We start from the raw sequence: 17,190 nt of genomic DNA, 5'->3' as shown, positions 1-17,190 counted from the left end.
GAATGATCAATTGTATTTTCAGTGTTGTGAGGGGTAGAATACTACAACCTCAATATTACAATAATCCCTGCTTATAAGAAAATACCTTGAGTTCTGCTTGTTACTTTGATAATATCTCATCCTGGCTAAAACAACAAAAACATCATTAGAAGCATCATTTATTTCAGGTTGGAGCCAAGGCAAGGATTCTACAAGGGAGGCAGGGGAGAGAGTGGAGAAAGGGGAGGCAGAAGGGAAAGAGTGGGAGAGTCTGTCCTTAAAAGTCCCATAACCCCAGGCCTCCCTCCAGCTCCCTGACCACCATAATCCCCACTCTAAACCTGAATCTCCCTGTGTTGATTTAAGACATCTGAGCTGCATAGCTTCAGCTCCCAGCTGCCCAGCATTTTATTATGACAAATTACCTTTATTTATCTTATTCAACCATTCTTTCAGGTTTAGTCTCTAATATTGCTTTTCCTTAAAAATACCTGGCCAAAAGAGCAGCACCGATTTCCTTCCGAAGCCCTCTTTAAGTGTTTCTGATAGTAGCCAGGCAGAGCAAGGCTAAGTGTGATTGGAGAACAAATTGAACAGTTTAAGCCCATGTTCCCCACATGCTGTGATTCCTTTTTGGTGGCAGAAGACTTTACCTTTGTTTCCTTTGGCTTTGTTTACTCAGTGACTCAAGTAAGACAGCAACAACTATTTCATTAGGGCCACAGTACGTGCAGCTATAGCTGCAGCTCTATATTTCACCACTAGAGGGCATGCAATGCAAAGGAATGGCAAGCCAGACCTGGTCCTGGAGAGCATGTGCTGGCTTTTGTTCTAGCACAGCACCAAAAGATCTGATTCCACTAATCAATTTCTTATCAGGATATTGATAAGTGGGATTAGATGTGTTTGTGCTGGGCTGGAACAAAAGCGTGCAAAACGTGTGACTCTCCACAACCAAAATGCAGGTGATGCAGGGCCACAGTAAACAGCTAGTGGGCTGGGCACACAGGTCCTAACCTGGGTAGCGTTTGTAGTTCTCATAGTCCTCCGAGCACTCGACGGTGAAGACCCTGGGCTCAGGGACCGTCTCACCCTGTCGGACCAGCGTCTCTGTGATGTCACTGTCCCCTGAGGCCAGGTAGAGCCAGGTGACCGCTCCACACAGGGCCAGAGTCACCACCACCACCAGCAGAGAGCCCTTTGACACCTTCCATGCTGACGCCTGCCTCAGAGCATTACCCCTGGGGCAGAGGGGGGCAGAGGGGGCCAGAGACGTCCGTTATCAGGAGGAAGTGATTACTGAATAAATATTTGCATAAAAGGCCTGGCAGGCTACTGGCAGCAGAACTTGTTTGTCACCCACTTGACATTTCGAGCCTGCTTGCACCACAGGAACAGCTATGCAGTACATCATTTACATCATTGTTCAGAAAAGGCACCTTATAGGGCTACTTGGGACTCTCAGGGGTGGGCACCGCCTGCAGTTTTATGCAATTGTGCCCTACCCCATTCTGAATACACACCCTTATCCTGGACTGACACACACAGACTTTGAGTACAGTTGCAGCAGTTTTGAGTTTACCTTTTGATTTTTTTCTCAATCCCGTTCGCGTCTGGGATTTTCGGATTTCCTCGTCGTTGTATTGTCATTTTACAAGAAAGCCCGAGTAAGAGGGCATTAGACAACAACAGATGTAGCTATGGTTCTTTCATGCAGCGATAGTGGTTTTCTTTACACCTAAGGCAGAGAGGTTCGCAGCTTGACAGTTCACAGCCCACATTGCTTCCTGGTCGACGTGTAGCAGTCTTCTGATTGGATCCGCGAAAGAGAAACTTGCGCTTTCATTGGACCACATCATAGAATGTACAAACCACATTACAGATATCATGTAAACAGGGGCTTCATTCACAGCGTAAGGTTAGTTATTACAACAGAACAAATTAATAAATTGACTGGAAAATACCCCGAAAGATATAAATCGATTGCTCTTGACTCAAGTCAAAATGAATCAACTACCAATCTAGCTCTGCGATCTGTTTTGACCAACCTCGTTATTCCCACGTTGATGGGGATGTTTACAGCTCACGCAGAGGATGCAACGTAAACGTACCGCAATTAGTGTATCACAGTAACGTTGTCCACGGTACACTAGCGCTTACAACACACCTTTAGTGTTACGAACTGGTGAGTACAAATGCTAGCATAGCTCAATGGCAGAAAAACCTCCCAACAGAAGTCGTTGCACTGTATCCTGTACCTTGAACCATCAATGTCCATAGGCCTACAGCCTACTCTGTAAATGCAAATTCGAGAAGTAAAAAGAACAGTGTGATTTTATGATCATCAGCAATATTGGCATATTTATTTTGTATATTGTGTAGGTGATAAGATCAAGCTTTCCACAGCAATGGAGGTTATTGTCCCATGGCCCAAGGGAAAGAAGCTGGTTCACCTGGATTTAAAAGGTGCCCCACCTAGAATCGAATACCTTTATAAGGTAAGTCTCCCCTCCCCCCCCCCCCCCCCCACAGAGACACACACACACACACACACACACACACACACACACTTACTTCTCTCTATCTCTCTCTCTCTTTACGTCCCATATTTCTAACGGCATGTTTGGTGTGTTAACGTCGTGTCCAATGTCCGCCTCCTCAGCTGATTGACCTGTTTGCTAGTCTCGGAGCAGACGGTCTCCTGGTGGAGTACGAGGATATGTTTCCTTACGAGGGGGAACTGAAGGTGCTGCAAGCCAGTGCCCACCCGCCGTACAGGTGGAACAAGTCCCTTATTCACACACCTCACACCTGCATGATACACAGCTCATCTCTATCCGTACAGAGCACATCTACCTACCCTATGCGCTCCTTCTAATTCACCTTTATTAGCCTGGGTTCCTGTTTATAATAATATATACGCCATTTAGCTGACGCTTTTATCCAAAGCGACTTACATTGCAGTGAGTGCATACATTTCTGTATATATGGTCCCAGCGGGAATCAAACCCACAACCTAAGTGCTGTTAGCGCCGTGCTCTACCAACTGAGCCACAGAGGAACACGTTTATGCGTTCAACAACAACAACGTTGCACTTTGTTCATGTGATGTGTTGTGAGATGCATTCATCCCGTTTTATCAGTTGCTGATTCGTAAGTTCCTGTTATAAAACAAGTATTACCTCGTTTGAACCTCCTGCATAAGGCAGTGAAAAGTGTACTAAACCTAACCTGACCCTAATCCCACCACGTTATCATTTCTCAGATCAAGAACAAAGTGTTTATACTTATGCTCAACAGTTATGGTGATATAACATGATTATTATCTGACAATAATATACGTTTGTCTGTTCTGGCATGGCCCTGTAGTGACTTACTTATCTACCCCTACTACAGTCGAGAAGAGATCCTGTCCATTCAGGAAGTTGCCAGGTCCAAAGGGTTAGAGGTCATCCCTCTGGTGCAGACGTTTGGCCACATGGAGGTGAGAGAGTGGCAACACTCATCTGACTAACTGTCTATTTATTACACACCAATATATTACTGAGAGGTTGAAACATCACACTTTCCCTACCTTCCTCCCTATCCCTCTCCCTCTCCCCCCATCCTCTGTCTCTCTCAGTTTGTGTTGAAGCACCGGGCGCTGTGGGGGCTGAGGGAGGTAGGCCACTGCCTGGGCACTCTGAACCCCCACAGGGAGGAGGGGGTGAGGCTGGTGATGGAGATGCTTCGTCAGGTGGTGGAGCTGCACCCAGGACTAAGCAGCCTCCATATCGGCGCAGACGAGGTGAGGTCTATTTTGTGATCCTGGGAGACGGGTACAGGATCGGACAGCAGCTGGGGACTCAAGCAGCCCCCATCCTAGTGACGATTCAGTGCCTCTTGTCCTCATCGTTCCTGTCCTCGTCCTCCTCCCAGGTGTACCTTTTAGGTGAGGGGGAGGAATCTAAGCGTTGGCTGAGCACACCTGGCCGTACGGTGCAGCAGCTGTTCCTGAGTCACGTGACCAGGGTGGCGAAGGGTGCCAGGGAGGCGTGGCCTCACCTGAACGTCATCATGTGGGACGACATGCTGAGAGGGATGAGCCAAGACACACTGAAAGGTGGGGGGGTAAGAGATAGGGATATTGCCCTAGGTGTCCTTAAAGCTACAGACAGGCCACAAAGCCTGTGTACTTGGTGTGTACCATTAGTGTACCATTTCTGCTTCAGCTAACCTGTTGTTGTCTTGTTTATCAAATGCCTAAACCGTCCTTATCTCTCTGATATGTGCCCCTCCTGACAGACAGTGGTCTAGTAGGACTGGTCCAGCCCATGTTCTGGGATTACAACCCTCTTCTGAACGTAGAGAACACTGGTAATATGTGCTTTCAAAATACATAAAGCTTGACAGAAATCATGTAAAAATAAAAAATATAGCTAGTGTTCATCAGACTCTCCCACATTGGCACCAAAACACTCATTTTAACTCTGTCATTCTCTTCAAACTCTATGTCCCAACATGTTGACGCTCTAAATGGTTGGACTCCTCTCCTCTCCAGTGTCTCTGCTGGAGAAGTACAGCAGTGCAGGTCTGTCCCAGCTGTGGGCAGCCAGCTCCTTTAAGGGCTCCACCGACGTCCACACCTGTGTCACCAGCACACAGAGACACGTGGACAACCACCTGCAGTGGCTCAAGGTGGCTGCCACCTTACCCACTGGCGTACACATGCTGGGCATCGCCCTCACGGGTTGGCAAAGGTGAGACTGTGAGAGAACTCACTATGTTCTAATGTTGTTTTTAATCTTGTAGTCTGGATTAGAAGCATATACAGGGGATGCAGCACCCGGTGCATTTGATGATGTGTTTTGTTGTGTTGTGTTGTACCTGTGTCAGGTATGACCACATTTGATGATGTGTTTTGTTGTGTTGTGTTGTACCTGTGTCAGGTATGACCACATGTCAGTGCTGTGTGAGCTGCTGCCCCTGGCCCTGCCATCCCTGGCCTCTTGTCTGCAGACTCTCAGCCACGGTCAGACCATTAATCAGTCAATCAATCAACTCAATAAATCAATTAACCAACCAATCAATCAGTCAGTCAGTCGGTCAATATCTTTAATCAGAAATGTACAATATACAATGTATATTCTCCACCCTCTTCCTCTCTTACCACGGTCATCACTATCATAAATGGTTAGAAAGGAATGGCATAAGCCATTAGTGCTCTTTTTTATCCTCCGTGCTTGTGATTATTGTGCCATACAGGTCAGTTCAACCCAGAGGTTCAGACCAGAGTGGCACAGAGTCTGGGTATATCCGCTGTTGAGGTGGAGGCCATGGAAGAGTGAGAGCACCTTTTAACCATCGTTATTTGAAAAAAGAGAGTGCGAAAAAAAATTACATGTCCAGATGTCAATCGATGAAATGAATGAACTTGTCTGTCTGCCCGTGCCCCAGCCTCGCTGCTGGTGAATCGACTCTGTTTCCTGGGAGGAGGCTGGCTGAGCTGGTGCTGGAGTTAACAGCACTTCTGCAGTCTGAGGAGCTCCACCATTTTGAAAACAACATGTGAGTTAAAAGGGGAATGGACACAGGACCACAAAGAAGCTTCGGCAACATGTTTCGACACCCCTGGAACATGATTTGCTTGGTGAAGTTTCAATATGAGTAAAATAGCTGTCACTAACCTTTGAACTCTCTCTCTCTCTCTCTGGGATTGTGTTAGGTATGTCAGAGGATGGCTCTCCCCATACCACAGACAAAGAAAGATGGCCAACCCTCTAATCGCTCAGCAGATCCAGACTCAAGCAATGACGTAAGCCTCTTACTGTAAATTGAACATAAAACATGGAGTAAGACGTTAGACTATCTGTTGTCTGCTTATAAAAATCTAACCAGCTTTAATAAGTCAAACCTGTGGTGCTCTCATCCCATTCTTTCTCTTATCTGCCCCCCTCTGCTGTTCCATCCCTTTCCCATGGTGCCTCCTCTTCTTTTCCACCCTTCCTCCCCCTTTCCCAAACCTCTCATCCACCCTTTCTCCTCCTCTATCATTGTCCCTCTTCCCTGCTCTCTTCCACCCTGCTTCCCCCTTTTCCCATTCCCTCCTCTCATCCATCTCTTTCTCCATTGCCCCCCTCTGCCCTCAGGATGCTGTCCATGGTGGAGCAGAGGGTGGAGGCATTGAGGGTGGAGATGGTGCGTCTGTACCCAGACTCCACAGCCCAGGAGTGGGTAGAGCAGCACGTGACCCCAGTGGTGGCTCCAGTCCAGAGAGTACTGGAGGACACCAGAGCCTGCCTGTTGGAGATGGTGCCCAAAAATGATTGCTCCTCTCTGAGTGGGTAGTAGACCTAACACTTAGGGCCAGGACAGAGAGGGCAGGCTGAACGGGAAGTGAAGGGTTCGACTGAAGGATGTGTGTGGGTTTGTTCTTAAGTCCTTGTGGACAAAAGATGGCAAGAAACAATTATTTAAAAATGGTTTATTTCATTCCCTTCAGCAAAAGTTTCAAAGTAAAAAAAGACAAGGCAATACAGTAAAGTCATCCAGCAGCACCAATCAAACAAACATTAAAAACCTGTTTTCCTATGAATTTTTCATTTGTTCTTAATTCAACTCACTAAAATACAGTCACATTACAGGTCAGTTGCAATACATTTCTTAGACTCCTATTATGACTCCATTATTTGGACAGGAGTGTTTTAGTACCTGAGGCTGAGTCTTTTGTCTATAATCACCAATACCTGTACAGCGCATGCTAACTGACACACAGAGTAACATACAAAAGTGGTTTACCCTTCTATACTTTCACACACAAAAGCAAAGGCCAACATCCATGGAAATCCTTCATGCTTGATTATAGTTTACAGTCACATGCATTCAGTTGGAAACAGGGTTGTCACGAGTAGATATGCATAGAGGATTATGGCCTGGTAAATGCCTCTGCCCTGACACTCTTACGCCTGGAGGAAGCCCTCTCTGTATAAATGCCTGGTGAACACTGTTGTGTTCTCACCGCTTTGGTTTCTCGTACAAATGCCCACAGTATTATGTAAGAAGGCACAGTCATGATGAGGATGAGATTGTTATTTTTAAAATGCTGATCGGTATATATTTAATACAACAGTTGTATTGCATATTGTTCTGTTCTGTATAAGTCCTGGTAATGACCGTTTAATGAGTGTCTGTAAGGCAACATACAGTACCAGTAAGTATTACAGTATAAAAAGTGTGTCCAGATCCGTTCTCTCCTTCTCCTCATAAAAAAGGACTGGATTAATTTGAATGAAGCTTCAATCACCGGTCTTGTCCTGCCAGATCAGTGGTCATCGAGGAGAAGATGAACACTGGTTAGGACATACCCAGCCATCACTGTGCCTTGAGATGTCTTGAGACACCTTATAACAGAGAATTGAGACGTTTTAATATTTTCAAGACATCTTGAGGTGTCTCAAGAAGTCTTCACAAACATGACTTGTCAAGACAGGTCTTATGACATCTCAAGGCACAGTGATGGCTGGGATCAGATTACTGTGAACCCAATCTGAACCTTAAAGACAGACACCAGGGGACGTAACAGTATTATTTTAAGAAGACAATTATCTGACCCTAGACCAGGGGTTAGGAACAAATTAAACCTAATATATCCACACACAGTTCAAAGGTTAAAGGTCCCTGAGTGATGTAACTTCTTCCTCCTCCTCCTCATCTTCCTCTGAGTCACTGCTGTGGTCCAGGTCATCAACCTCCTCTTCCTCTCTCGCTGCCGCCTCCTCCTCCTCCTCCTGTTCCCAGCGACGCTGCAGCTCCTCCAATCCCAGGTATCGTTTCACCAACGCAGCTATAGCCTCGACATCACTGAGGGAGAGAGAAACGGTTGGGATCAAGAGCACGCCATGTCATAACCGATAAAACACATTGAGTGGATCGATCTGAATTAACGGCCTAATCACAGTTCTAACGACCGCTTGTTATACAATACAACAGAGCATTATTTATGAACTGCATTTAATTGTCAGTATATACACAACATATCAATGATCATCTGCTCTGAAGTTCATAGCGTTATGTCTTCCTTTTTAGGCCTTTTATGAACCCCCACACCTTGTGACCCCCCCCCCCCCCCCCCCGGGGTCGTGTCTCACCTGCGTCCCCCCAGCGTAGCGCTCTGTGTGAGGGGGTAAGAGAAGCCCGTGGCCAGACGCAGCACCAGCAGGTACCCCCTCCCCAGGTAACGCACCTTCTCCTCCTGAACACACACGTCCCGCAGGTGCCTCATGTCCAACACCACTGAAATAGGTAGGAGGAGATGGGGTTGTGGTTTGAATCTCTTACATGAGGTCTCCATCTGGGTCCTAGAGAGCTAGTGCATGCTGGCTTTTGTTCCAGCAGAGGTTAATCTAATTAGTTGGTGTTTTAGTGCTGGGTTGGAACATAAACATGCACACCCTGTGGCTTTCCAGGACCAGGGTTGCTGATGTTCCTGACCTCACCTTTTTCTTGACCCTTCCTCCACATAGTCAGGATCAGAGCATACAGACTGAAGGTCTTCAGCTCGATCACATTGGTGGATTTGTCAAATACTGCCTCCTCCCACTCCTCCATGTTCTGCATGGCCACAAACAGACACCCCGTCACATAGAAAAGCTTCCATAGGATGCTGTCTACAAATGAAAAACAAAGAAGGGAAATATAGAAAAGACAAGTGAGAGACATGCAGCAAATACAAGGTGTTTGATTATAATGACTGTCAAAATGCCATTTATGTTGTAATACCTGAGCTGTAGTATGCAGCAGCCAGTCCAACAGACGCAATACCTGAAACCAGAGAAGGAGCCAATTCTGGGTCAAATCATCTCATTATAGTGCAATCATATGAGGGAGGCCCTCCTCTCAATTGTTAGGAACTCGATTCCTTGCGTCATCGTCTCCTCTGTCCTCCACTCACTTCCTAGTTTCCTCCCCTTAGATATTCTCCTCCAATGCTCTCCTCGCTTAGCGAGAAGGAGGACAGAGGAGAGGACACAAGGAAGTATCCACGTATCTAACAAGTTTCTAACAATTGAGAAAGGGCCAGAAAAAGAGAACATGTTGCAATACAGCCAACTGCCCAGCATCAACATGAATGAGTAAATGCTACCACCAGCTTAGTGCAATCAACGATACCATCATTAAGACACACACACACACACACACACACACACACACACACATCATACCAACGAGCAGAGACCAGGAGCGGATCCCAGGTGACCTCTTCAGGTGGAGCAGATTGAAGGTGTGCTCCTCAACAGTCATGTAACCCATCTGAGAGACAAAGACAATGACATATTGTAGCCTGCCAGATGTACATCAGGAAAACTGAAGGTTTGGGTGTGGTTCCTGACCCTTTGTTTTCTTTCTTTTGGGGGGGTGGGTGAGAGAGGAGGGATGAGGGTTTTCTAGAAACCCCTCAGAATGCATCCTGTGTCCGTATCTTACGTTCTTTACCATGATTGGATGGGTGAAAACGACATAATTTATTTAACTCTAGCAGAAAGATTGGGCTCTTTTCCAACGACATCTCACCATTCATCACTCACTGATTTACAAAGTACACATGGCATGAGACAGAACATTCCCTGAAATGTGACATGAATTTGTACAGTTGCCTGCGGAAGTTGATTGATTTGTTCATATCGCACGGTCATCCATTGTCACTTTTTTATTACTATATTATATTGTATTTGTTGATTGTCGACTGTCGTTGAGCGAGGTGCAAGAACCCAAAGTATTTCACTATATCAATTACGGCTGTATGCGATGTACGTGACAAATACAATTTGATTTGGTTTCAACGGGTATCTGTTCGAACAACCACAATAACATGTCCTCTCTAAATTGTAGGCTACAAGGAAGTAGTGAATGTTATTCATTTATCAAACGACTATATTATGAATGTCTCTTACCTTACTCTCTCCAAGCCTTTATCTCGATGATACACACACTGAGGTACAATTGATCACAACGTTGCAACCGTAACAGTTACTATCATTTGTAACTTAGGGAAGTTCAATAAATTTTAACAGCAGAAACACAAGTGTTACTTCCTTCCTCGGTACGTCTATGCTGATTGGACGGTGACATTAACCGTTTATACACCGCCCATGATGCTACAATTTCATGATACATTGTTGCACGTGTTCCCAATCTGGGCCAGGCTAACGCATCGTCTTTTTCTCCCTCTGTCCGTTTAACTACTTTTTTTTAGCCGACTTGGGTCAAAGGCTTATTTTCCTCTTTTTTTAAAATGCGGCATTACAGAAAAGTGGCAAATGTTTCAAATGACGTAGTAGCGTGTGATACACGCTCCGTCGCGAAAACCGATCTGGGTTTACGCATGCGCTCTTGGTTGACCGGGGGGCACAATGGAGTCGAATGTTCTGAAGCCAAGTCGTCTTGAAAACTCCCCTGAAAACCCAGATTTAAGTCTTTATCAGGAACACTACCAATAGAAATGCACATTTGTTGGCCGTGACACTTAAAACGGTATGACCATTTGTTAAGACATTGCTGAGTTCACTGACAGTTTGTGGAGCTATCAACCTTCATCCTCTGTTCTCTCCTTCATCGCAAGTTACAGTGTCTGAAGAACGTTGTCTGGAGACAGAATTCAACCGGTGAGTTATTTTATTGAAATATTAATTTCACCTGTACATTGATATGGACGTTAATTCCTCCCCTGGTGATGGGCCCTGGTAGTAGACGTCACAGGTTATCTGAGGCCAACACACATCACTACTGCCAAGCAAGCAAGGAATATGTTCTCCGTCAGTTTACAGACCAACACCACGAGAAGGAGGGCATTCTGTAATGGAAGGGAAAATAACACACACGATGAGACGATTTGCGGTGGGCACTCATTAACAGGAGCACTAGGTTTTGAGTTTGAGTTTGTGTATACAGTAGTAACTCCGAGGAGAGTGTGTGTAGACCTATTTTGAACATTGTAAGCCTACAGCAGAGTTGGATGTCTCACGGAATTTGATCTTCTCTGTACATAGAAACCTACAGCTGTTTCAAAGAAAATGTCAGAAGTCAACATAAGGCGCAAGGAGAAGTGTGAAAATTGCACCAAACAGGTATGGATCTGGGGTGTACTGTCTGTTAACTCTGTATGCCAAAACTGTTCTTGAAAAAATATGTTAATTGTTGTGTCATATGTGCCCTAGTTGTTTATTAATCGTTTTTCATGCTTAAAAGGGGATCAGCTCTGACTCAACTCTGATTGTTTGGTTGATTAATAACTTTCAGTGCAACAAGAAGCAAAGTGATGAAGGTGTCCGCTTCCCAGAGGAGAAAGATGTAGCCAATGGAGAGGTATTTATCTTTTTATCCTCGTTTTTCTTAAAAAATGAATTTAAAAATCTTTGTTCACACAGGAAAAAGGCCTATACTGAGTGAAAAGATCAACGATGTTTTTAAGTCTCTTTGTTATAACTTTGTTATTACACACACACATTCAGGTGCATGACCAACATGGTCTTTACTGATGGATACCATCCAATACAAACATACAGGTTCCAGTACTCTTTCCAAACTCAGTCCCCCCCCCCCCCCCCTATCTCTCAATCTCTACCTATACCCCCCCCTCTCCCTCTCTCTCTCTCTCTCTCTCTCTCTCTCTCTCTCTCTCTCTCTCATCCAGCTGAGCGAGCCCTCCCAGCAGGTGTTGTTGAGTGCATGCCTGTCGTGTGAGGGCTGTGTGTCAGAGGAGGAGAGCCAGAAGATCTCTCAGCAGAACCTGGAGGAGGTGGACCGGGTTCTGGATCTCAACAAGGTAATGTACACCCGGATACCTCCTCGGCCTAGGTAGATGTACCCCCCCACTCCCACCCTCCACCCCCAACCACTGGCCCAGGATCAGATGTGTTTACCCCCTATTGTTCAAGGTGAGGATGTAAATCGATAGCCTTTGATTTTAGATATTGTAGCATCTATTTATTAGCAGGACAAAGGGGGCTGCTGTTCATATTGAAAACCATTGGCAAAAGTTTCCCCCCAAAAAAATCCCAAAACAAGTGTCAAGTGTTTTGAATTGATTGAATGAGGAAGTGTTTGGGTTTCCTTACTGTACTTTCCCGATCACGTTGCGTACTGTGAGTTTGTGGTTGTTGTTCCTGTCTTCACCATCAGAAGTGTGACGTGTCCAAGCATAAGGTGCTGGTGGTGTCAGTGTGTCCCCAGTCGCTGCCTTTCTTCGCTGTCAAATTCGGCCTGGACATTCCAGAGGCCACAGAAAAGCTCTGTGGCTTCCTCAAGAGTGTTGGTGAGTGAGTGAGTGGGTTAGGAGTGTGTGTTGGGGTGTGAGTGAGTAGGTTAGGGATGTGTGTTGGGTTGTGCTTGGGGTGGGTAGGTGTGTGTGAATGAGAGAGAGAGGGGGAGAGTCTGAGGGAGAATATGTGTGTGCCTTCTGTATGAGGGATCATCAGAACACAACGTGTTAGTGTGAATATGTGTGTGGTACACTCTTTGGCATCTATCATGGTAGCTGAATACTTCCTCTCCTTCTCTCTCTCTCTCTCTCTCTCCCTCTATAGGAGTGCAGTATGTGTTTGACACCACTCTGGCTGCAGGCTTCAGCATCCTGGAGAGCCAGAGAGAGTTTGTCCAGAGGTACCGCAGAAGGCACCATGACAACCACGCTCTGCCCATGTTCACCTCCTCCTGCCCAGGTAAACCTCACACCCACCCCCCCTTCTCTTCCTCCTTCTCCTGCCCAGGTAAACCTCACATCCACCCCACCCCCCCTTCCTCCTCCTCCTCCTGCCCAAGTAAACCTCACACTCACCCCCCCTTCTCTTCCTCCTCCTCCTGCCCAGGTAAACCTCACACCCACCCCCCCTTCTCTTCCTCCTCCTCCTCCTGCCCAGGTAAACCTCACACCCACCCCCCCTTCTCTTCCTCCTCCTCCTCCTCCTCCTCCTCCTCTTGCCTCTGTGAACCTACCACCTCCTGTTCCTCTTTCTGCCCTCGTTTGACATTCTACAGTACATTCCCCTGCTCCACTGAAGAATAAAGATGCTTTTACTTAGTTTGTGATTAAGTATTTTACATTGACAGAATGATCATACTGATTGGTTTAGTAAGATGATACAGTAAAATGAGTGTAATATGTATAGCAGTTGTGAGAGGTACAGTACCAGTCAAAAGTTTGGACACACCTTGCCAAGAGTGTGCAAAGCTGTCATGAAAGCAAAAGGTGGCTACTTTGAAGAATCTAAAATCTAAAACATATTCTGGTTTGACACTTTTTTGTTTACTACATAATTCCATATGTGTTCCTTTATAGTTTTGATGTCTTCAATATGAATCTACAATGTAGAAAATCATTTTAAAATATAAAGAAAAACCATTGAATGAGAAGATGTGTCCAAACTTTTGACTGGTACTGTATAAGTGTCTTTGTGCCATGTCATGGAGGTGTGTTGTAGTTATGGAATATGGGCTGGTCCAAGCTTCCACTGAAAATGGAGATAGCAGTGCATTGCTGGTGGGGAGAGATAGCCACAGGCTAAGTTCACACCACTCCCTTCACTGGTGATAGGGCCTTCATGAGGGATTAATAATCTCTCTCTCTCTCTCTCTCTCTCTCTCTCTCTCTCTCTCTACAACACACACACTCTCTTTCACTGTCTTGCATTCTCTTACTTTCTAGCCGTGTATTTAGAAGAAAATAAGGAAATCATGAACTATGACAAGTGGAATTCAGAACTTGTTGTTACATATATTGTTATAAATATTGGTGTGTGTGTGTGTGTGTGTGTGTGTGTGTGTAGGCTGGATCCGGTATGCGGAGCGCATTCTGGGTAGTCTTGTCACCCCTCACATCTGCACAGCCAGGTCACCTCAGCAGATCATGGGTTCTTTGGTCAAAGACTACTTTACTACACAGCAGGTCAGCACTATTCATGTGTTATAACAACTCATCTCACACAACTAAACCACAATATTCACCTGTTATAACCCACTATAAGACAGCCGGCATGCGCTCTCTGGTCAAAAGCCTAACCATATTGCCTTTATCAGAAGGGAAGATGCACATAGATAAGATGGAGGTGATGGAACACCTGCATTATTGCTCTGTTAAGCTGCTCCCTGGAAATAGCTCATGTATTCTCAACAATGAAGTCAACCCAATGAAACACAAATACTGGGGGGGTGGTGTGACCGTGTGTGTGTCTGTGTGACTGTGTGTGTGTGTCTGTGTGACCGTGTCTGGTGTGTGTGTGTGTGTGTGACCGTGTCTGGTGTCTGGTGTGTCTGTGTGTGTGACCGTGTCTGGTGTGTCTGTGTGTGTGACCGTGTCTGGTGTGGTGTGGTGTGACCGTGCGTGTGACTGTGTGTGTGTGTCTGTGTCTGGTGTGTGATGTGGTTTCTCAGAAGCTGAGCCTAGACAAGGTGTACCATGTGGTGGTGGCTCCCTGCTTCGATAAGAAACTGGAGGCGGTCAGAGACGAGTTCTACAACAGTGTTCTGGAGAGCAGAGACGTCGACTGTGTCCTCACCTCAGGTGCGTCTCTGTCACCTGCTCTCTCTGTCACCATCCCTCTGTCTATTGAAGTATCCTTCTCAGTGTTTGGTGTTCCACCATCCCTATTAGTCTCTCTCTCTCTCTCTCTCTCTCTCTCTCTCTCTCTCTCTCACTACAAAACTACTTTCATTTCATCCTCCACATGCTCTGATTTCAGTTCCCATTTCTGACAATCTTCTCTTTTCCTCCCAGTCTCTCTCTCTCTCTCTCTCTCTCAACAACAGTTAGGCCAGAATGATTGGTGGGGCTTTACTTCAGTCTGCCTGAAATAAATACGTGTTTATTTACCTGTGTGTGTGTGTGTGTGTGTGTGTATGTGTGTGTGTGTGTGTGTGTGTGTGTGTGTGTGTTTTTGGGGGGGGGTTTCAGGGGAGGTCATTCACATGATGGAGCAGAGAAAGGTGTTAGTGGAAGAGCTGGACTCAGTTCCTCTAGACCACGTGTAAGTTCCACTGCACACTCACAAGGGTGTGTGTGTGTATGAATTGATGTGGTGTTTGCTGAGGTGGAAGTAAGGAAACACATTTTTACTTATGGATGGTGATGATACTAAATGAGAAATTAATTGTGTGTGTGTGTGTGTGTGTGTGTGTGTGTGTGTGTGTGTGTGTGTGTGTGTGTGTGTGTGTGTGGTAGGCTAGGCGAGGCAGGGGACCCTGCCCTGGTGAGGCATGAGGGCCGGGGCTCAGAGGGCTTCCTGGAGCACGTCTTCAAACACGCTGCTAAAGACCTGTTTGGCCTAGACGTCCACCAGATCACCTACAAGACCCTCCGGTGAGAGAGATGGGGGGGGGGGGTGGAGGGGGGAGGAGGGAAGGGAGGTGGTTGAGACTAGTACAAAGAGAGGTGAAGATGGAAAGGAGAGAGAGAGAACGAGAACTCGTTTGAAATGGTAAAACCAACTCGGAAGACTTTGTTGTGTGTGCATATTTCATATTTCTGTGAAATCGTTGCCTGGTCCTCTCTGGTCTGTCAGGAACCGTGACTTCCAGGAGGTGTGTCTGGAGAGGGACGGGGAGACGCTGCTGCAGTTTGCTGCCGTCTACGGCTTCAGGAACATCCAGACCCTGGTCCATCGCATGAGGAAAGGAAGCGTGCCATACCAACTGGTGGAGGTGCTTTCCTGCCCCGGAGGTAATGGCTATGTTACCCAATACTGTTTTAACGCCTTTTCTCTCATGAGAAGGAACTGAAAATCTGACCAGATTTATGTTTTTTTTTCGATTTTGATTGTAAAGTGTCACTTTTTGCAGTGCAGAACCTTTTGTCTGAGTACGTTCTCACAGCGCACTGGATACAATGACACCCTTAGTGGGCTCACATCTACAGAGGTTCGAGTGTGAGTCACACTTCCTCTCTCTCCTCTGTGGTCTTCTCCCCAGGTTGTGTGAGTGGTCGTGGGCAGGCGGAGGGGGAGGTGGGGGGCCGGGTGGATAAGACCCTGGTGCAGCAGATGGAGGAGGCCTACACCAGCCTACCAGTCCAACTCCCAGAGACCAACCCTGCCCTACACACGCTCTACCAGGACTGGCTACAGGGCCAAGACTCACCGCATGCCAACGCACACCTACACACACAGTACACACACAAAAGTCCCGGCCAGACACAATCACACACACAGCCCCCACACATACAGTGGTGAGAACAAGTGGGGTGGGGGGGGCCTTAAGGGCCCAGGAAGAGGCTGATGAAGGTAGATCCTCCAACAGCTTCTAGAGGAGGTGGTATCAGACATTATCCTCTTCATGTCCAGAGAAGAGGATTGGAGGCAAGGGATTGGACAATAATGTGGCATGTCCTCCACATCCTAATTGAGCACAACTGAAATGAAGACTCTGCTGGACTCGCGTTCCCACAAATCCTCATTGGGAGTCAGGTCCCCTTGAAACCTTCAATCAGCCACAGGGTGGTGCTGATTCATCTCATTTATTGCTGTGGACTTTGATATGAAGGAAGTCCCATTGAGTTCCCAGAGAGAGGACCCCAGTTCCAATTGTAAGGGTCCATAGGGTTTATTTATGTCATTTAATCTAGATCTAGCATTTTCATAAACCAATCAAAGTAGCAATAAGCTGGGAGGAATGTCTTAACAGATGGAATATGGCTGGAAACTATTACATGCTCTGTCAATATGTGCTTAAAATGTGCCTGTCTGATATCTGTATTGCTGCAATTGCATTTCAGTGTACCAGTTTGAGCTGTGAAATCATTTTTTATTTTATTTTTGGTCTCATGTGATTTCCAAAATGCAAAAATGATAGATCTCTCGCTAATCCTGTAGTCAGTCCTTATATCAGTGACTGCTATTGTGGTCATCGTAGTCATAAGCACTGGAATCACCTTTGCCTTGTATTTCATCGAGCCTCCCGATGATGTGTAGGTGGTGTCCTCCCCTCTCCTCTCAGACACACTGCTGAAAGGTTGCCGTCCATGGTAATGCTTTCACCCGTCCTGTGTGATACACACCAGTGCAGAGGAGGGAGAGTGACCCGGGAAGGCTGCATGTTGAGGTGTCCCCAGAGTGTAGTGTTGTTCTACCAAGCGACACAGAACATGTTTAATTTAAAGTGATTATGTTTAAGTTTTATGTTGTGTTTAAAGCAAACGAAGACCAGGTAGTATTTTTTTAAGTTGTTTTATTTTACACGTGTTGAACA

General features: G+C 46.2%; 5 protein-coding genes across 10 annotated transcripts in view; 2 read left to right on the top strand and 3 right to left on the bottom strand.

Annotated features, from left to right (window-relative positions):
- ogfod3 (2-oxoglutarate and iron dependent oxygenase domain containing 3) overlaps positions 1 to 1,761 on the bottom strand; it is a 13,259-nt gene extending 11,498 nt beyond the window's left edge. The window contains exons 1-2 of the mRNA XM_083686921.1: positions 1,562 to 1,761; positions 997 to 1,220 (exon numbers count right to left, since the gene is read on the bottom strand). Coding sequence (XP_083543047.1) covers positions 997 to 1,220; positions 1,562 to 1,629 — 292 coding nt within the window. The 5' untranslated portion in view covers positions 1,630 to 1,761. The remainder of the gene's footprint in view (positions 1 to 996; positions 1,221 to 1,561) is intronic.
- Positions 1 to 17,190, bottom strand: part of wbp2 (WW domain binding protein 2) — a 294,959-nt gene that overhangs the window by 248,740 nt on the left and 29,029 nt on the right. The window lies entirely within an intron of this gene.
- On the top strand, positions 1,808 to 6,553 carry hexd (hexosaminidase d). Of its 3 annotated transcripts, none has more exons than XM_083686920.1 (13): positions 1,808 to 1,897; positions 2,386 to 2,477; positions 2,642 to 2,757; positions 3,376 to 3,463; positions 3,602 to 3,766; positions 3,898 to 4,081; positions 4,264 to 4,335; positions 4,520 to 4,718; positions 4,908 to 4,990; positions 5,224 to 5,302; positions 5,416 to 5,526; positions 5,684 to 5,773; positions 6,108 to 6,553. In XM_083686920.1, the coding sequence occupies exons 2-13, from the start codon at positions 2,388 to 2,390 to the stop codon at positions 6,304 to 6,306; spliced, it is 1,476 nt and encodes a 491-aa protein (XP_083543046.1). In that variant the 5' UTR covers positions 1,808 to 1,897; positions 2,386 to 2,387; the 3' UTR covers positions 6,307 to 6,553. The 3 variants fall into 3 exon arrangements, with proteins under 3 accessions (XP_083543046.1, XP_083543045.1, XP_083543044.1); XM_083686919.1 differs by lacking the exon at positions 1,808 to 1,897 and adding an exon at positions 1,911 to 2,164; XM_083686918.1 differs by lacking the exon at positions 1,808 to 1,897 and adding an exon at positions 1,911 to 2,164 and having other exon boundaries at positions 2,362 to 2,477.
- cybc1 (cytochrome b-245 chaperone 1) lies at positions 6,426 to 10,054 on the bottom strand. The gene is made up of 6 exons (XM_083686922.1): positions 9,909 to 10,054; positions 9,180 to 9,267; positions 8,737 to 8,778; positions 8,454 to 8,624; positions 8,106 to 8,250; positions 6,426 to 7,818 (listed from the first exon to the last, which is right to left on the bottom strand). Exons 2-6 carry the CDS (start codon positions 9,265 to 9,267, stop codon positions 7,626 to 7,628), a joined length of 639 nt encoding a protein of 212 aa, XP_083543048.1. The 5' UTR covers positions 9,909 to 10,054; the 3' UTR covers positions 6,426 to 7,625.
- Positions 10,365 to 16,717, top strand: narf (nuclear prelamin A recognition factor). Of its 4 annotated transcripts, none has more exons than XM_083687395.1 (13): positions 10,439 to 10,488; positions 10,577 to 10,619; positions 11,004 to 11,081; positions 11,254 to 11,319; positions 11,648 to 11,779; positions 12,136 to 12,268; positions 12,540 to 12,674; positions 13,779 to 13,897; positions 14,383 to 14,512; positions 14,903 to 14,975; positions 15,170 to 15,307; positions 15,510 to 15,667; positions 15,916 to 16,717. In XM_083687395.1, exons 3-13 carry the CDS (start codon positions 11,028 to 11,030, stop codon positions 16,173 to 16,175), a joined length of 1,398 nt encoding a protein of 465 aa, XP_083543521.1. In that variant the 5' UTR covers positions 10,439 to 10,488; positions 10,577 to 10,619; positions 11,004 to 11,027; the 3' UTR covers positions 16,176 to 16,717. The 4 variants fall into 4 exon arrangements, with proteins under 4 accessions (XP_083543519.1, XP_083543518.1, XP_083543521.1 ...); XM_083687394.1 differs by having other exon boundaries at positions 10,466 to 10,488; positions 10,583 to 10,619; XM_083687393.1 differs by having other exon boundaries at positions 10,365 to 10,619.

The sequence above is a fragment of the Argentina silus genome, assembly GCF_951799395.1.
Source record: "Argentina silus genome assembly, chromosome: 16".
NCBI classification, from domain to species: domain Eukaryota; kingdom Metazoa; phylum Chordata; class Actinopteri; order Argentiniformes; family Argentinidae; genus Argentina; species Argentina silus.
The sequence above is the reverse complement of the archived record's forward strand: the minus strand, read 5'-3'. Positions and strand labels throughout refer to the sequence as shown.

Bases quoted from the DNA above. Each gene is read 5' to 3' on its own strand.
- hexd (XM_083686920.1), top strand. From the start codon at position 2,388: ATGGAGGTTATTGTCCCATGGCCCAAGGGAAAGAAGCTGGTTCACCTG. The intron at 2,478-2,641 runs GTAAGTCTCCCC...CCGCCTCCTCAG, and splicing joins GAATCGAATACCTTTATAAG to CTGATTGACCTGTTTGCTAG. The intron at 5,527-5,683 runs GTGAGTTAAAAG...GGATTGTGTTAG, and splicing joins CACCATTTTGAAAACAACAT to GTATGTCAGAGGATGGCTCT.
- cybc1 (XM_083686922.1), bottom strand. From the start codon at position 9,267: ATGGGTTACATGACTGTTGAGGAGCACACCTTCAATCTGCTCCACCTG. The intron at 8,625-8,736 runs GTATTACAACAT...TTTCATTTGTAG, and splicing joins TGCTGCATACTACAGCTCAG to ACAGCATCCTATGGAAGCTT. The intron at 8,251-8,453 runs GTGAGGTCAGGA...TACCTATTTCAG, and splicing joins GAGGAAGGGTCAAGAAAAAG to TGGTGTTGGACATGAGGCAC.
- narf (XM_083687392.1), top strand. From the start codon at position 10,813: ATGGAAGGGAAAATAACACACACGATGAGACGATTTGCG. The intron at 11,320-11,647 runs GTATTTATCTTT...TCTCTCATCCAG, and splicing joins AAGATGTAGCCAATGGAGAG to CTGAGCGAGCCCTCCCAGCA. The intron at 12,675-13,778 runs GTAAACCTCACA...GTGTGTGTGTAG, and splicing joins GTTCACCTCCTCCTGCCCAG to GCTGGATCCGGTATGCGGAG.